Here is an 18,007-nt window from a genome sequence, read left to right on the forward strand (position 1 = left end):
AAGTACGTGACCTTCGCGTACAACACGGCCGACAAGAAACGACGCAGATGTCTTCGTACAAGTTGGTCTATGGAAGGAGCCTGACAACGACGCTCGACGCTATGCTTTCAAACGTCGCTGACGAAGAGAACTTCGACGTCATCACCTACTTTCAGAGGGCAGAAGCAGCTCGTCAACTCGTCCACCTCCGTATCAAAAATCAGCAGGCAAGCGACAGCCGCCGTTACGATCTCCGACGAAGCTTCGTGCAGTATCAGCCCGGGACCATGTCTAAGTATGGACGCCGATACGTCGACTTGGGCTCATTGAAAAACTGCGACGGTACTTCGGACCATACAGAGTAGTTCGACGTCTCGGCCCACTCAACTGCAAGGTTTTTCCCGACGGCATTACGAACTCTCAATGGCGCCGTGCTCGACCAGAAGTCGTCCGTGTCGTTCGTCTGAAGCCATTTCATGCGCATACATGAGGACTGTATTTTGTGTTTGTGCTGAGCTTTATCGCTTGTACTTATCGTGTATTGTCTTTACTGTATCGCCGTCTTTTTCTAAAGCATCGGGACGATGCCTTTTTCAGATGGAAGCAATGCCACGTTCGTTTCTCAAGCTTTGGTATCGCCCCGTGACACTACGTCCAGGGCAAACTGTGCCTACTATGTTTGAGAAGCTCCGAGGCTGTAGTAGATTGTTTTGTTAAGATGACACCCCCTTGTAAGCATTACAAACTTTTCTGGAACCTTCGTCGCCACTAGTTATAACGCTAGAATATTCGATGGCAAGGGTATAGAAGCCGACACGCTTCACTGCTTGTCAGTTGATGGACGGCTGACGCTCTGTTCGCCGCTATCAGCCCCGCCGCGGTTGTCTAGTGGCTAAGGTACTCGGCTGCTGACCCACAGGCCGCAGGATCGAATCCCGGCTGCAGCGGCTGCACTTCTGATGGAGGCGGAAATATTGTAGACCCGTGTACTCAGATTTGGGTGCACATTAAAGAACCCCAGGTGGTGTAATTTTCCGGAGCCCTAGGCGTCTCTCATAATCATATAGTGGTTTTGGGACGTTTAAACCCACAAATCAAACAACGTTCGCCGCTATTAGTGCCAGTGTCTCGCTGTAATCTTACTTTCCTTTTACGTGGCCACAGGTTAGGTCGAATAAATAGAGTATTCTTCAAAGTACTGTCCGCTCCCCTTCGTCGACGTCACGTCCCCATTACAATGTATTGTCACGTTACTCACGACAAACTTGATACAATGGACTCGTTGAGTCGACTAGCCAAGCAGCGGCTCAGAGAGATCGTCTTTGTCCTTTTTCACTCTTCGATCTCACCCAAGCAAACCATGTGGCAAAGCCCCCCCCCCCCCTTTGAAAGCATCGACTCGATGCTCGTAAATAAAAAAAATGAAGGCATACACACGCAGATATAGAGAACCAAAAGAGGGAGAGTGCCTGTACTCGCAGCGCAAATGAGGAAGTTTCGTCAACACTTGCGCCAAGCGCAAAAAGGAAAGGCATAAAAACACAGGAGAAAACAAACAGCAGCAGCAACGCAAAGTCACGGCATGTCGTAGCACGTGAAACCACAAGGGCTACTGTGTGAAGTAGGGCTTAAGCCGAACGACATGCACAGTTTGGGGCCGAAGCTGTCGACGAGAAGACGCTGCGCCATCCGGAAATACCTCGTAGGTAACATCTGTGACTCGTCTAAGAACCTTGTACGGTCCAAAATAACGGCTTAGGAGTTTTTCGGATAAGCCTGGTCGCCGGACAGGGATCCACACCCACACTCGGTCCCCAGGGTGGTAGGTGACATTTCGATGGCGGAGGTTGTAACGTCGTGCGTCTGCATCTTGTTGGTGACGTGTTTATGCGAGCTAGCTGACGAGTTTCTTCGGCGTATTGAGTGTATTGCTCAGTGTCTTGAGCAAGTTCATTGCTTTGGTCGCACGGAAGCATAGCATCGAGCATGGTTCGCACGTTGCGTTCGTAAATAAGTCGGAAAGGCGGAAATCGCGTTGTTTCTTGCGTTGCCGTATTGTAAGCAAACGTGATTTATGGAAGAATCTCGTCCCAGGTTTTGTGTTGTACGTCCACGTACATTGACAGCATGTCCGCTATGGTCTTGTTGAGCCTCTCTGTCAGTCCATTAAATTGTGGGTGATAAGCCGTTGTTTTTCGATAACTTGTGCAGCTCAGTTTTAAAATGTCCTCCATCATTCGTGCTGTAAACGACGTCCCTCTGTCCGTAATCACGCATGACGGGGCACCATGCCGTGGGACGATTTGGTGCACGAAGAACTGCGCGACTTCAGAGGCCGTGCCACGGGGTAACGCTTTTGTTTCAGCATAACGAGTAAGATAATCTGTCGCAACTATAATCCATTTGTTCCCATAGGACGATAAAGGGAAGGGCCCGAGAAGGTCCATTCCCACGAGGTCAAACGGTGTCCGTGGTGGTACAATCGGCTGGAGCAGGCCCGCGGGTCTCACAGGCGGAGTCTTCCGGCGCTGGTACTCACGGCAGCCTTTCACATATCGATGTACACTAGTTGATAGTCGCGGCCAGTAATACGGTTGGCGTACTCTGGCGAGAGTTTGCGAATAGCCCAAATGTCCTGACGTGGGCTCGTCGTGGCACGCAAGGAGCATTTCATCACGCATGTCGGTAGGAACAACGAGTAGGAAAGCTTTGTCGCTACCACGGGCGTTTTTCTTGTAAAGAATGCCTCTTCTTAGACAAAAAGAGGACAGTTCGCGAGCAATGTGTTGAGGAACCTGAGAGTGGCGGCTTTCCAGGGAATCAATGACTGGGCGTAATTCGTCGTCTGTCCGCTGCTTTGACATAAATTCGGAGTCGCTAACTGCTCCGAGAAAGGCATCTTCATCTTCGGAGCCCCTGACAGCGTTCCCCACAGGCGCTCAGGAAAGCGCGTCGGCGTCTTCGTGTTTGCGCCCCGACCTGTACACAATCGTAATATCGAACTCCTGCAAACACAAACTCCTCTGTGCGAGACAGCCGGATGGATCTCTGAGATTTGCCAGCCAGCAGAGCGAGTGGTGGTCAGTCACCACTTTGAAGGGACGACCGTAGAGGTAAGGCCGAAATTTGGTCGTCGCCCACACGACTGCGAGGCATTCTTTTTCTGACGTAGAATAGTTGGTCTTGGCTCGAGAAAGAGTACGTCTGGCGTAAGCTATCACATGCTCAATGCCGCCGTGTCGTTGTACAAGGACAGCGCCAAGTCCGACGTTGCTGGCATCTGTATGAATTTCTGTAGCAGCGTCCTCATCATAACGGGCAAGAACAGGGGCTGTTTGCATTCTCTGTCGTAACTCTGTGAACGCTGTATCTTGTTCTGTGCCCCAAGTAAAGGGCACGTCATCTCGGGTGAGTCGCGTAAGAGGTTCAGCTATCTTCGAGAAGTTGGCGATAAATCGGCGATAATACGCGCAACGCGCACAAGTCGAGGAAACGGCGTACTGCTCTTTTATGTGATGCAACAGGGAAGGCGGCGACAGCAGCAGTTTTGTCTGGATCAGGTCGCACTCCATCCGCAATAATGACATGTCCCAGAAATTTCAGTTCTTCATAGCCGAAACGGCATTTTTGAGGTTTTAGCGTGAGTTCAGCTGTGTGAATGGCTACCAGAACTTTTCTCAGACGCTTCAGATGTTCTTCGAAGCTCTCGGAAAAGATGACCACATCATCGAGGTAGAGAGCAGCTTTGCCACTTCAAGCCAGTGAGAACTGTGTCCATCATCCTCTGGAAAGTGGCTGGTGCAGAACAGAGGCCGAAAGGAAGAACTCGGAATTCGTAAAGTCCGTCTGGAGTCACAAACGCGGTTTTTTCTCGGTCTCATTCATCCACTTCAATTTGCCAATAGCCACTTTTTAGATCGATGGACGAAAAAGACTTCGCGCGTCGTAACCTGTCGAGGGAGTCGTCGACCCGTAGAAGCGGGTAGACGTCTTTTTTTGTGACGCTATTAGGCTTCCTGTAGTCAATACAGAATCGCAGCGTTCGGTCTTTTTTCTTCAGTAGAAGGACTGGCGAGGACCAAGCGCTGCGGGATGATTGAATAATCCCGTCATCGAGCATCTCTTTTACTTGTGTCTGAATAGCCTCACGTTCTTTGGCAGAAACGCGATAAGGCTGCTGCCGGATGGGGCGGACGTCATCGTCGGTAATAATTCGATGCTCCGTGAGGTGTGTTTGACGAACTTTAGAGGAAGAAGTGAAGCAAAATCAAAACTCTCTTAAAAGATCATGAAGTGCAGCCTTTCTCTCGTCCGACAGCGTCGAATTAATGTCGATGCGGTCTGGAAATTCTTCATCCTCATGCTTTTCCTCGGACGCGAAGCACTTCGTGACGTCAGCAACAGGGTCTCCATAAGCTAGGGTGGTTCCGCGAAAAAGATGCCAGTGCTCGTAATTGAAGTTCGTAACTAGTATCGTTGACTGTCCGTCACGGACGCGCACAACACTTCGGTAGGTGCATACACCTTGGAGCAGCAGAAGTGATAGGTTGCTTGAAGCCACCACGTCGCCGTCTTGAAAGTCTTCACATGTGACTTCGATGGGAACAGTTGCTCGAGGTGGCAGCGTCACACTGTCGTCAGCAACACGCAGTGCAGGTCTACGGCAGTTATCAACGTCTCGATCTGTTGCGCCTTGAGTCGAGAAGGTCACGATGCGCTCACGGAAATTTATGATGGCACCGTATTCCCGAAGGAAGTCCATGCCGATAATCAGCTGACGCGAACAGTCGCGACAAACGAGGCAGCTGAGTACAAAGTTGACGCACGAATTTTCACTCTTGCGGTACAGCGACCCAGCGGTGTTACAACGTGTCCTCCAGCTGTTCGAATTCGCGTTCTATTCCACGGCGTGAGCACTTTCCTGAGATCTTTCGCTAGCCTCCCGCTGATAATCGAATAGTCTGCGCCAGTGTCTACCAATGCACTGAAAGACCGTCAATCAGCACAGGTATGTCAAGTGACACGCGGTCACTAGGTTCAGATGTGGATGTCGGCGTTTCTTCGGTACTGTGATTATTCTCTGACGAAATGCCTTCGGCGTTGCGTGCAAGCGTCGATGGGAGGTCTGCCGCACTTTGAGTTTCAGTGACCTTGCCCCTGAAGACCGCTGCCTTCAGTTTTCCCGACGAGGGCTCAGGGAGCGTTCCCGTGCCGTCACCCCGAAACGTGGCCCAGTGGCTGCGGGTCTCCTCGGAGATGGTGACTGCGATTGCCGTCGTGTAAAGGGTGCACGCTGTTGCGTGAGATACTCTTCGGTATCTCTTGGCCTTTGACCAATTCGGGGACGAGGGGAATTGACGGGAAATCCGCGCAGTCCAAGTTGCCGGTATGGGCATTTGCGGTAAATGTGACCAGCCTCACCGCAATGATAGCAGAGGCGTCGTCTGTCTAGCGTACGCCAGAGATCAGACTTGCGCGTCGGTGCACGGCGACTATTGATGTCTAAATCAGCGTGCGCTGACTGAATCGCGACTGACGGCATCATTGTCTGGATCGTGACGTATGGCATTGTGTGGATCGGGATGTGCGGCACTGTCTGGATCGGGACGTGCGGCACTGGCTGGGTCGGGACTCCTTGACCAGAAAGAGGAGTGGCAGATCGCAAGGCTTCCGCGTACGTACGACGGCGACTGCCAGTAGACACAGGATCCGTTTCCGGATCAACCGACATGGGCGGAAAACGACGGGCGTGCAGCACCTGCTGGACCTTGTCACGGATGACACTGGTGATAGAACCAACATCGATTTGCCTTGTCCCGTACATCTTTTCCATTTCTTCCCGGACGACAGATCGGATGATCTCGCGAATCCATTCGGGGCTCTTGCACCCAGGGGTGGCGAAACTTTCCGGAGTTGAGGCGGCATTCACTTGACAGTCAAACAGGGCATACCATTGGTGCAGTACTCGCTCCATTGTTGCCGCTTCAGTAAGGAACTCAGCAACACTTTTGGGGGGACTACGCACCAAACCAGCAAAAAGTTGTTCCTTCACACCACGCATGAGGTGGCGCAACTTTTTTTCTTCTGCCATAGCAGGATCCGCTCGCTTGAAAAGCCGTGCCATGTCCTCAACGTACATCGAATCGGTCTCGTTGGGCATCTCGATAAGTGATGGTAGTGCACGCTCCGCCCGTTCGTGGCGGTCGGGACTCCTGTAGGTCTCCAGGAGGCGACGTTGGAACTCGCGACAAGATATCAGAACATCATCCCTGTGCAAAAACCACGTCTTGACACCGTCTTTTAGGCAAGTGTACACGTTCCGGAGCTTCGCGGCATCATCCCAGTAATTGATCGCTGCGACACGTTTGAACTCACTCAGCCAGTCGTCAACATCTTCATGCTGCTCTCCGTGAAAGGGGCTTGGCATGATTGGGTTCTGGACGGTGCAGTAGATCGGCGTGGAAGGTGTCGGAGCTTGCACGGGATCTTGTGTCGAAGTCATAGTCGCTGCGTCAGTGGTTGGTGTACAAGCCAACGAGGCCACCGCCAACGAGGTGGTAGGCCTCGTTAGCGGTGGCTTACGCTATGAACAGGAGTGTCTACGGGTGCAGGGCTTGTGTTCCGGCTGCTGGGCGGGGTCTTGGGCATCGGGTGGATCGTGAGACGTTGTACCCAGCACCTCCACCAGTCTTGTCACGTTACTCACGACAAACTTGATACAATGGGCTCGTTGAGTCGACTAGCCAAGCAGCGGCCCAGAAAAATCGTCTTTGTCCTCTTTCACTCTTCGATCTCACCCAAGCAAACCATGTGGCAATATACATCTGCAACTCTTAAACATATTTTGTGCGTGCAACGTTTGTATATTTATTTAGCGTCCTTTTCTCAGGTGCCACTCAATAGAAAAATTGCGACACGGTCACCTTTCCTCCGCATACTTCGTACGTGGCATTTGCCAAACTTTTGTAGCATTTATATCCCTTAAGGTAGTTTTTAGAGCCCACCACTGTTCAAGACTAATTAGGTAGTTTTTTTAGTGCTTGCATCGCTTAATGTTGGTACATAAAAGGAAACAAGGGCGACATCAGATGCATGACCAGTTCTTGTTAATTAGGCGCACCCCTGAAGTAATTACTGTACAGTTTAAAAGTAGACGTCATAGAAAGAACCACTGAGTCACTCCATGCTTCACCATAGTAAAAAATAAACGTCAGGTCAGCGGTATTCAGGATCTCTTTCCTACTATGCAGATTGTTTTCTATGAGCTCGAAGGCGACACCTGGCATGCAATAGCCAATATTCAGAGCAGGATATACTGTATGCCATCAAGCACTTTTACTTGACAATTAAAAAAGCTCCAGTGAGAAATTCCTTTTTCTCGCGCAAAGAATTACAGTCCTAATGTGCAGCAGCGTTATCTCTGTAGACCATTTCGGGCAGCCGCCCAAATGGGAGGGTGATATTACCAGCTCCGGACTCAAATAACACCTATGGGCAGTCCAATGGGCCCGAGATGCAGCAGAAAGACGGACTTTCTGAATCGATGTGGGAGCGATCCGCAACGTGCTAGAGCGCGTTCTGAAGGACCTAATGAATTTCATTCATACATCCGTCTTACGTACCGTGCAGTACTTGGTATTCAGTGATAAAGCCTAAAGTGTTTGCGCTGGCCGACGCGTACTCTTTATTTCGCCGTTTTTTATTTCGTGTGAAGAGGCGAAAGTGTGTTCTTGGTTTCAAAACGTAGCACGAGAAATTCGCAATGTTCATGGATTGTCGCGCCGCCAAGCGGAATTCCGGGGCGTCTTCTTGAGGATGGTCAGTAGCCAGATCACGTTGCCTTGTTGGGCTGTACTAGCCTCAATGAAGACATGAACACTAACCACTTTGCATGTTTCATGCATCATAAAATCAACCGGACCATCTGGGACATGATAAGTCTGACTTGTTCTTACGAGACTTGAAGTTTTAGTAAAGTGAAAGATGCGGCAACTCGCGCTTTCGAATATAACCCGCAGAGTACACATAAATCAGCTTTGCGAAAATTTCCGTAGCCACATAGTTATGTGTTATCGTCCGACCTTTACAGTTGAAACTGACCATGTTTTACGTGCGTATAGAATTCGTCAGTACTTTGCAGCACATGAATCCCACAACATTCATCTTTACGCCGAAAGTCACGCGGGCTCACGATTTGCTCTCGAAAACGTGCCTACGCTGCGCCGCTTGTTTTTATGCGTTTGTTGATATGTGGCAGCACACTGCAAGCAATTCGCTTATGAATGGATTTCCAAGCGAGATGTTCTGTACAACCAGAAAAACGCGGTGAGTGACGCCGTGTTGGTGTTGCGAAAGTCGTGCGGCGGAGGGAGTTCCGCATCTTGCTTTCAGTATGACGCTGAAAAAAACCCTCGTGACGACGACGATTTTTCCCAAGACGTAGGAGGTTTTGAACGCACCGAGAGTGACAGCGACAATGAATGATCAGCTGCTAACTCACGAGGAGCGAGTTGCACTTCACATCCTCTTGTTCGTTAATGTTTTTTCACGCTCATAGCTGATTTTGATTGTAATATATATATATAGTAACATTCAGCTAGGTCCAAATAACAGCATGCTTTTTTGTGCATTATATTAGCCCAAAAACAGTCCATATGATGGAGCGTCGCATGCCGCCGTGCCGCTCGAGACCGATTAGCGAAGCGAAGTGGTTGGAGTGATGAAACGTGGAGTTACGACTACAATCCATGCCTCTCTGCTAACTTCTCCTGCACTTCACCACTACTTTTCGAACCACGTTGTCGGTCGATGGATCTTCGCAGTTTAGACATTGCGAAAAGTATGCGTGTATATTCTTTTCAATATCCTTGTTTCGCTCTCACTGAGCGAACCCGCAACATCCGAGTGCAGTGTATTGCGCATGGTTAGAGTCTGAGCATGGCTGTTAGAGAAGCACTACTTAAAGGGGCCCTGAAACACTTTTTTAAGTAACCATGGAATGAATTCACTCTAAGAGGTTATTACCTGATGAATTCAACGCTGCGAAAATTTTGAGAATTTGTTCAAGGCGAATGCAGTTACAAAGATTTGTCACACGCGCCAATTGCATTCTATCTTCTCTCGTTTTAACGAAAGTGCTGGAAGCAAAGCAGGGAGGGATGGCAAGCGCAGGGAATAAACGTGATGGGCGCCTCGTAATCTTGAGCACTTTTTTTTTTACCTTGATCGAGTGGCTTCTTCAGCGTGACAAGTCGCGGCCTCCCGCGGCAATCTTTGTAACGACCGAGCGCGCCATGTTCAAATCAGCCACAGGCTGTTAGATGGGCTTTTTACGAGTTATGTTTGAGCGTCTTTCGTTTTTTGTCCAGAGAGGAGAAAGCAAATTTAGCTGACTTCGATAATTTATTGTGAATTCCAGGCCACGTGCTGTGCTATAATATTTAGTTCGCGTGCTGTAGGGAGCCTCTACTACCGATTGGCAGTGTTTTCTGGCCATTCTAAACAAGTGTTGCAGGGCCCCTTTAATTGGAAGGTAAATGCTTGTGTTCCACTGAAAAAGAAACTCTATGTTGCTGACAGCGCAAGTAAAGACGACGGCATAATGTGTTTGCAAACCATCACCACATTAAACATTTGGTTCATTACAGCCGGGTTGGCGAACTACTCGCTAGCGGCCTACTACTGCGCCAGATCTGTCGGGCAGGCTCGGTACCAATTACCTCGAAGTGCTTCTCAGTCTGTACGTCATATCCAGTTAGCGCAGTTTTCTGTAGCACGCAGATGATTACGTAGGCATTGTTGATGCACGGTCGATCTGCTGACACCACCACCCTTTGCACTGCGGTAAGGAAGAAGGTAGCGAAAATTTAGCAGTTTCTATTATTTGGGAAGGTAATTTGGTTCACTCTACATTAATTTGACGATCAAGAGTTCATTCGGTTTAGGTGGCACTGGGTGTACGTCCGTGCGTTCTATCTTTTCCTATGCGAGTTCACAGGTAGACCCTCTTCCCGCAGACAACTTCGATTGCACGGCGAGCGCGTGGGCATTGCGAATGTGGTTACATAAGCAGGAGGGTTCTCTATTCCTAGCAATGATCATCAACTTATCGGTTCAAAAGAAAGAACAGGGCAGCCTTATGAAAGCCACAGCAGGAAAACACTTGCGTGCAGGGTTGCCAGATTGAAAAACAATATGAGAGAAAAGCGGGAAAGCTAGCCTAAAAGCAGCTAACTTGAGCGATGAACAATAAAATTCAGCAAAAGCATTCTAGAAAATAGTTCTACCCGTTCAAATAACAGAAGCAACAAGATGGGCGCCACTTGTGTTCTTTATTATTGCGATTTATTTCATCACAAACCTTGACAATTCGAGCGCATGTATCTATCTATCTATCTATCTATCTATCTATCTATCTATCTATCTATCTATCTATCTATCTATCAATCTATCTATCTATCTATCTATCTACTTAGCCACCTACGACTTTGTGCTTTCCAGATCGTGTCGCTAATGTAATTTAGACCAGACGTGGTAAAGGCTCTATGACCAACATGGCTCTATGACCAACATAAACCATGGGTGATAACACGAAAATCATGACATTCGGGCCAACGAATGACACAAATTACTTGCTAAGATGTTGCCGCTCTTGCGAGCGTTTCTTTGTGTGATATATATCCAAATTTTTAGGGCATCACATAACTTTATGACTAACATAAGGGACAGGTCCTAAGAAGCTCATCATTATACCCATGCCACCCACAGCGGGATTTACATGACGTGGTATTGCGGTGATCTCTGCCGTTTAATTAAACATATACCAAAATTCGTATGATGAGACGTTCCTGTACGATAAACGTAAAAGGACAAGTGTTCACATAAAAAGTGTGACGTGCATAACGTCCATGTCTTATGCGTGGACGTCCAGATGGGGGTTCAAGGAGAAAAACTGTGTGGATGTCCTTGTTCATGTACTGCATGACCAACAATATATGCTCATTGTGTGCTCACGTATGTTTCGCTAGCTTGGCGCGTACCAAATTTTTCATCAGTTCTTGACGTGCCTTTCTGACGAAGATAATTATAAGTGCTAAAATAAAAACCATAATATGCGGGTCATTTACGACATCACCTACATTCTATTCTTGTTGTGGGCACATGGCCATTTGTCTAGCTTAACATATACCAAGTTTGGTATTGTGCGCGCTAGCGGATAGTATGACGAACATAAATGACTGGTCGTAACTCAAAAATAATGATATGCATGCCACTTACATTACTTACACGCCTAGCTCACGGTGCTCTCACAACCGTTCGGCTAGCAAAAATGTTACGAAGTTGGTATTGTGTGGCGTTACTGAATGATTAACGTAACCGACAAGGGATAAAATAAAATTCTTTACATCTATTTTACATGGTTTGCATGCCCCGCTCACGGCCCGTTCGATGGCTTGATATAAACCAAGATCGGTATTGCGTGACGTGATTGTATGGGGAACCTACATAACAGATGTTCACATGCAGGAAGGAAAGTTAAGGCGAGGCCCTCGCAATTTGAGCTGCACAGCGATAAGTGTGGCGGAAGGCACGTGCTTTTGCAGGGGGGTTATGGGAAAATGTGGGCACGCCAGCGTTTCGTGAGCCAGCGAGAGGGAGGCCGGCGCCTCCTTCTCGCTGGCACCCGTTGCGCATGCGCAAGCACGCCTAGCGTGCCCACAAATGAGAGGAGGAGTCATCTGCTCTTCCCTCCTTCCGGCTTCACAAAATCTGGCGTCACTGTCTCTCCTCAGTTTATTCCTTCTTCTATAGATGTTAACATGAAAATCGTGATCATCATCAACATCATCATCATCCTTGCCTGGCTAGGCGCACTGCAGGCCAAATGCCTCTACCATGATCCGCCAATCCACTCGGTCCTGTGCTTTTCGTTGCCACATTATACCTACGCACTGTTTAATCTCATAGAACCACCTAACTTTCTGTTTCGTCTTCGTGTGTTTGCCTTCGCTGGGAATCCAGTCCGTTACCCTTAATGACCAGCGGTTATCCTGCCTACGTGCTACGTGCCTTGCCAATGTAGATTTCTTCTTCTTGATTTTAACTGTGATAACCTTAATCCCGGTTTGTTACCTGACCCACTCTGCTCTCTCCTTGTCTCCTAACGCTACACTTATCATTTTTGTTTCCCTTGCTCGCTGCGTCGTCCTCAATTTAAGCTGAACCTTCTTTGAAGCCTCCGGGTTTTTGCACCGTAGGTAAGTACCGGCAAAATACAGCAGTTATATACGTTCCTCTTGAGGGTTAGTGGTATATTATCATTCACGATATGAGAACGCTTGCTGAATGTGATCCTTCCATCCTTATTCTACTAGTTATTTCACTCTGAATGTTTGTATCTGCCGTTACTCCCTGTCCTAAATAGGCATATTCTTTTACAACTTTCAGCGCCTCTCCGCCTATCGCTAAGTGCTTTTTTCTGCCGAGACTGTTGCACACTACTTTAGTTTTGTGCTTATTTATTTTCAGACCTGCTTTCCTGCTTTCAGTGTCCACTTCTGTGATCGTGAGCTGCAAGTCGTCCCCTGAGTTGATGAAATCGTGATATGCGTTCATATAAGGCATGCCTTACATGCCACATTCATGAGGCACTAGAATCAATTCAGCTAGCTTGATATATACAAAATTTTGTATTGCGTGGCGTGACTGCATGACAAAAATAAATTACTGATGTAAAAATAATGTTCGTGTCATGAACAACAAGACTTACATGCCAACTCATAGTGCACAAGCGTCCGTTTCGCTAGCTAGTGTGAAGAACCAATAACATGTGGTAACATCAAAATAATGATGTCCATGTCATTTAAATGACTTACATGCGACGTTCATGGTGCGCTTATGACCGTCAGCTAGCATGACATAAACATATTCGCTTTTGTGTGGCGTGGCTGCACACCGAGCATAATTGGCAGGTGATAATGATGAAATTTTGCTATGCAATGGACAACATGATTTACAAGCCACGCTATTGGTGTGCTCAGGGTGGCCATTTCGCTCACTCGATATTCATCAAAATTGGTATTGCGCGGCGCGATGATATGCCGAAGGTCGAGGACAGTCGCTAACATTGAGAAAAAGGCGTGAATGCCAAGAATGGCGCGACTTACATGCCACGCTCTTGGTGCGCTTCTTGCCATTTTCATAACTGGGTATGTACTAAACTCGGTATGTGATGACATGAGTGCGTTTTGTACATAAATGACTGGTTCTTTCTTGCATATGCTAGAATATACGTTTCATTACCATGGTATATTTCACATTATATGCACATGTGTGCATGAGCAACATGCGATATATAACACAATGTTGAACATAAATTACAGGTTATCTTGTGTCCATACCAGTATTATGTTTCATAAACACGGTTTATCGAAGCTTATATGTGCATGTGGGCTTGAAAAACATGCGATATATAATGAAGCTAACGCTTTGTTTCTCAGGTGCACTCTGCGCAGTGAACGAAACCGAAAAAAAATATTTGCAGTCAGTTAATTTTTCGAAAACCAAAAAAATCTCACATGAATACTTGTACATTTCCTAAGAAATTGATTACTGCTACGTTTGTTGCAGCCAGGAATGTGGAGTTGAAAGTTAGAACACCATGCTCTGAAATCCTGAAAGCTTTCACGAGACATGAAACGTTTTCAGGCAGTTGATTTCTTTTGTATTGTTTTTCTAGTTTCTTTTCTTATTTCTCTAATTTTGTTAAAATCTCTTTCACTAGGTACCATTGTTTTTTTGTTTCTTCATCAGAGTAGATGTAAGTTCAACTCCTTCAACTCCTTCATCCTTACTGCCTCTAGAGATTTCACCATCCATGGATCACTGTCTGTCTGGAGGAAAATACTTTTCTACGTAATCTGAATATTCTAAGGCTTCATATTCGTTTCGACTTGGATATTAGTTTTCAAATAATATGTGTGGGATTTGCTCGTCTTCGATCTGTTGCCCTCATATATACAAACTTTTTTGGGCTTCAAGGTGCTCAATAACTTTTTGCAGTCAATTATTTTGAAAAACAAAACTGCGCTACACTGCGAACAGGAGTTCACGTTTTGGAATACTCTGAAAGCTGGAGTGCTGAGTGCGATAAGCGTGAATGCAAACGTATACTGCACAAATTGTTGTCAATAAACAATGACACTGAAATAATAAAAAAAGAGGGTAAAGTAGGTTTTGCTAAAAGCAATAGAAATCATAGATATGAAAAGAATAGAGGTAGAGGTTAGAGAATATACATAAAAAATAGAGCTAGTAATGAGCAAAGAGGAGTATGGAAAACCAGGTACTGGACATACGCGATGTTCGTCTTACCATGAAAGCGGGATTCAAATGCAGTACTGGAACCCAGGGTGCCACCGATGAATTGTAAGTGAAAGCTTCGACTTTTAAGTTTGTGGTCACTCTGACAGGAGTCCCTTAGTGAAGTTTCGGGAGAAACAAACTCAAATAGAACCGCCCCAAACATGGCGCCTGGGCTACAAAAATTGAAGTTCATGACAAAATGACTTCATTTGCAACGAAAACTAAGGAGGTAATATATGCAGCTTTTGACTAACTTCGCATAATTAAATCCATTCTCACAGTACTTGGGATCTCCTGGATTTTTCTTTTGTTTTGTTCTTGAGGCCACGAATTCGCGCGTTTCCCCACTTCACTACTATAGCTCGTATCAAGATCATGCTTGAAAAAATTGCATGTCCAGCTTGATAATTAGATCGGCTTTCAAGCGCAATAGACAAAGGATGAAATGGCTGGTGATGTGCAAATGTTCAATATGTGCAGCGATAGTCACGATGTGTCTTCGACATGCGATATTAGTCGTGAAACAAGGTGGCATTTATTATACAGCTGGGATGAAACAGATAAGAAATCCTGCAGAGCTAAGCACTGTTTGTCCAATTTAAAGCTCTTCACGGCAGGCAGGTTCCAGTCCACCCTCATTCAATGTTTTGTGAAGGCAATACATTCACGCCCGATAGTCGCAAATTTACATCACATGGCCCAACGTTGTAACAGACGTGCTTGTAGCATCTCTCTGACGTGCGACCTCCTCGCAATTGTTCATGTTGGCTATTAACGACAGGAGGCGTTGTCCCATCTTTGATATTGGCCAGCATTTTTCCCTTTCTTCCTGGCCGCAGCTAGCGCTACGTAAAAGAGTCGGGGCATTTTACTGATGGACGTGAATCGAATGTCTTATCATTTGCTCACAACAAAATAAATGTAATCGTTCTTGCCATATATAACACGTGACACAGAAAGATATCTACTGTAGCAGCATCCAGCCACGAAGTGCATCACGACCCATGCTTGTTTCGCTTCCTCCCATCAGCATGTACAGACATGAATGATTGGCATGTTGCAAGCTTCAGACGAAAGCTCGGAAGGTAATCATGGCGTTGCAACAACATGATCTTGGTAGTGTCGTTATCATCTTGCTACCTCATTTGTGTGAGCATTTGGTTGCGTAGGCGGATGTATGGCACAATTACGACCAATTTGGACCATGTGCTCTGCCAATAGCCCCTGAGTTTTCGTTTTAGAAAATGTTGCAGGTCGAGTGGAGCAACTGGTATCGATGTATTGGAAGCGGTTTTGTTGGCGGATCCAGCGAGCTGGGCCCCCAGAGCGTTGCCTGGAATTTCGCGGTGTCCTGGCACCCAGCAGACTAACATGCTGCTTTGATAAGTAGACTGTGCATAAGAACGAATAGAGCGAGACAAGGACAGGGTTTTTGTCCTTTTTAAATGTTTTCAGAGCTTTTACTACGCTTAAGGAATCTGTATATATTATTGCCTTCTGTAGTTTTAATTGCTTAATGTGTTTAACGGCCGCGAGTATCGCATAGGCTCTGCCGGTGAAAATGCTTGAATCAGAGTGCAGAATGCCGGCTTCCGAAAAGGATGGGCCGACAGCTGCATACGAGACAGAAGTGTATGACTTTGAAGTATCCGTAAAGAACTCAGGACATGTGTATTTCTGTTGTAGTTCTAGGAAGTATGTCTGGATATGTGCAATTGGTGCATGCTTCGTAACCTCCAAGAAAGGAAAGACATATCGCTATCTATCGCCTGCCATTGCCACGGTGGCAGGCATACTGCGGGAGACATAAAACGGTGTTCAAGTGGCACGCCGGTTTCTTTCGCTAGGCCCCTCACACGGAGTGAGTAGGGATGTCTCAGAGAAGGCCATTTCTCAAAATAAAATAAGGCTTGACATGCCAATAATTGTAGAATGTGATGGGTGATCCTTGTCTGTATTTACTTTAAGATAATATTTAAATGACAAGAAACATCTCTGTGGGTAGAGCGACCATTCGTCCAGGAACAAGAGACCCCACGTTTTCGGCAGCAGCAGCAGCAGTGATTGCACACTGGCCTATGCATCATTTTTCCACGTGCAGAATTGGAAGCATTGTCTGCATGACCCATACGTGCCGTCCAGCAGGCTATCTTATCAAGCGAAGCAAATTTTCATCGAACGCCACTAGATGGCACTGTCTTGTCTCTGCATCACCGGGAGGGCAAAATAAACTTTAAGCGGGTAGACTTAACTAGAAGGAGGTTATCTGATTGGTGGCTAAAGTCAAGGCACGAGTGAAAATTAAACTCTTCACTGCAAAGTACGAATCCTCAAACTCTTTCTTTTTTTTTCTTTTTTCTCTTTTTTTCTTCTTTTTCTTTTTTTAAGGAAAAAAATATAGTTTTTGGTTCATTAGGTATTACGGCTTGGTGGCGCTAGCCACCACCCGATCTAAAGGGTACAGCCTTATCCATCCATCCATCCATCCATCTATACTTAAAGGAAGCCTTCACTGATCATCTAGTAGCACTTGCGCACTGTTTTAAGCCATCGTTCTGCTCGTACACGGTAACGTCGATGGCTTCCGAAGTTTTTTTATTATACTATTTCGGTCACTGCAGCCGTTAACTGCCTCTGTTACCTGTAGTAGCGTTTTGTTTTATTTATGGTGTGGTCAAAATTTCCGTAGCCCTGCACTACGGCGTGTCTCATAATCATATGGTGGTTTTGGGACGTTAAACTCCACATATCAATCAAATCAAATGTTTTATTTATGGTACCTTGCGTAGTTTAGTCAGACAACGATGTCCACCTAAACTGCTAGGACACTCATATTTTCAAATGTTTAACTTCATTCTACAGAGTAATGTATACAAAAAGCTACTTGAACTCGCTTGCCGTTTCACTATGACGAAATTAAACTTGCTTTGAAGGCTTTTTCACGGGGTTTGTTTTTATAACAGGCACTTGAACTATGTCCTGTTTCATCCACTTCATTTCGTACCAACAAGGCTGCAAGGAGGGTCTTCCATCACTTCACAAAAAATGTGCGATTGCTGTTTTTTGCTGGGTTTTTTTTTCCTGAGACAAGAACCACCACAACAACCTTCCTACGCACATCGCCAGATAACGAACGTACAGAGCTTCGAAACTGTGTTTTAGGTACGAGCGTGAGTAGTATTTTCACTACTCCTTTCTGTAGTACCCTCTAAAGATGAAGGTGTTTCTAATAGATGAAAATATAAGTGCTAATTATGGAAAAGGTACGGGGTCGTAATATTTATCAAACTTCTGCATTAAGGACAGTCACGACAACTTCCAGACAGTTTGCATAGCTCCGTACATTGCTGCTTATTGAAACAACCTAAATTATGTTGTGTTCAATTCACCAAATACTCTTAGTATTGACAAGCCCTGAATCATGCACACGCACCATATGTCAAACATTTAGACCCGCCGTTTTTTCGGCCGACAAAGTCTTGTGTTGCAGTTTATTTTGTCGTTTGCTTGAAGCCCACAGCCAGCCAGTAAGCAGGACAGATGTGCAAACCATTCCTCCCATGAAGTGGAAAAGTCCGCCGTATGATCCATTCGCGTCCCGAAAATATCCTGCGTGTAATATACAAAAAAACATTTAAGCAAATTTTTTTCCATCGCTTCTGAT

The 18,007-nt window shown here is 46.3% G+C and overlaps 2 protein-coding genes across 6 annotated transcripts in view; one reads left to right on the forward strand and one right to left on the reverse strand.

Moving 5' to 3' along the window:
- LOC142786393 (neprilysin-1-like) overlaps positions 1-18,007 on the forward strand; it is a 557,390-nt gene that overhangs the window by 405,131 nt on the left and 134,252 nt on the right. The window lies entirely within an intron of this gene.
- LOC119169433 (uncharacterized) overlaps positions 17,774-18,007 on the reverse strand; it is a 30,750-nt gene continuing 30,516 nt past the window's right edge. For both annotated transcript variants that reach the window (XM_037420506.2, XM_075884050.1), the window contains one exon: positions 17,774-17,952. In XM_037420506.2, coding sequence (XP_037276403.2) covers positions 17,783-17,952 — 170 coding nt within the window. In that variant the 3' untranslated portion in view covers positions 17,774-17,782. The remainder of the gene's footprint in view (positions 17,953-18,007) is intronic.

The sequence above is a fragment of the Rhipicephalus microplus genome, unplaced genomic scaffold (assembly GCF_043290135.1).
Source record: "Rhipicephalus microplus isolate Deutch F79 unplaced genomic scaffold, USDA_Rmic scaffold_23, whole genome shotgun sequence".
Taxonomy (NCBI): domain Eukaryota; kingdom Metazoa; phylum Arthropoda; class Arachnida; order Ixodida; family Ixodidae; genus Rhipicephalus; species Rhipicephalus microplus.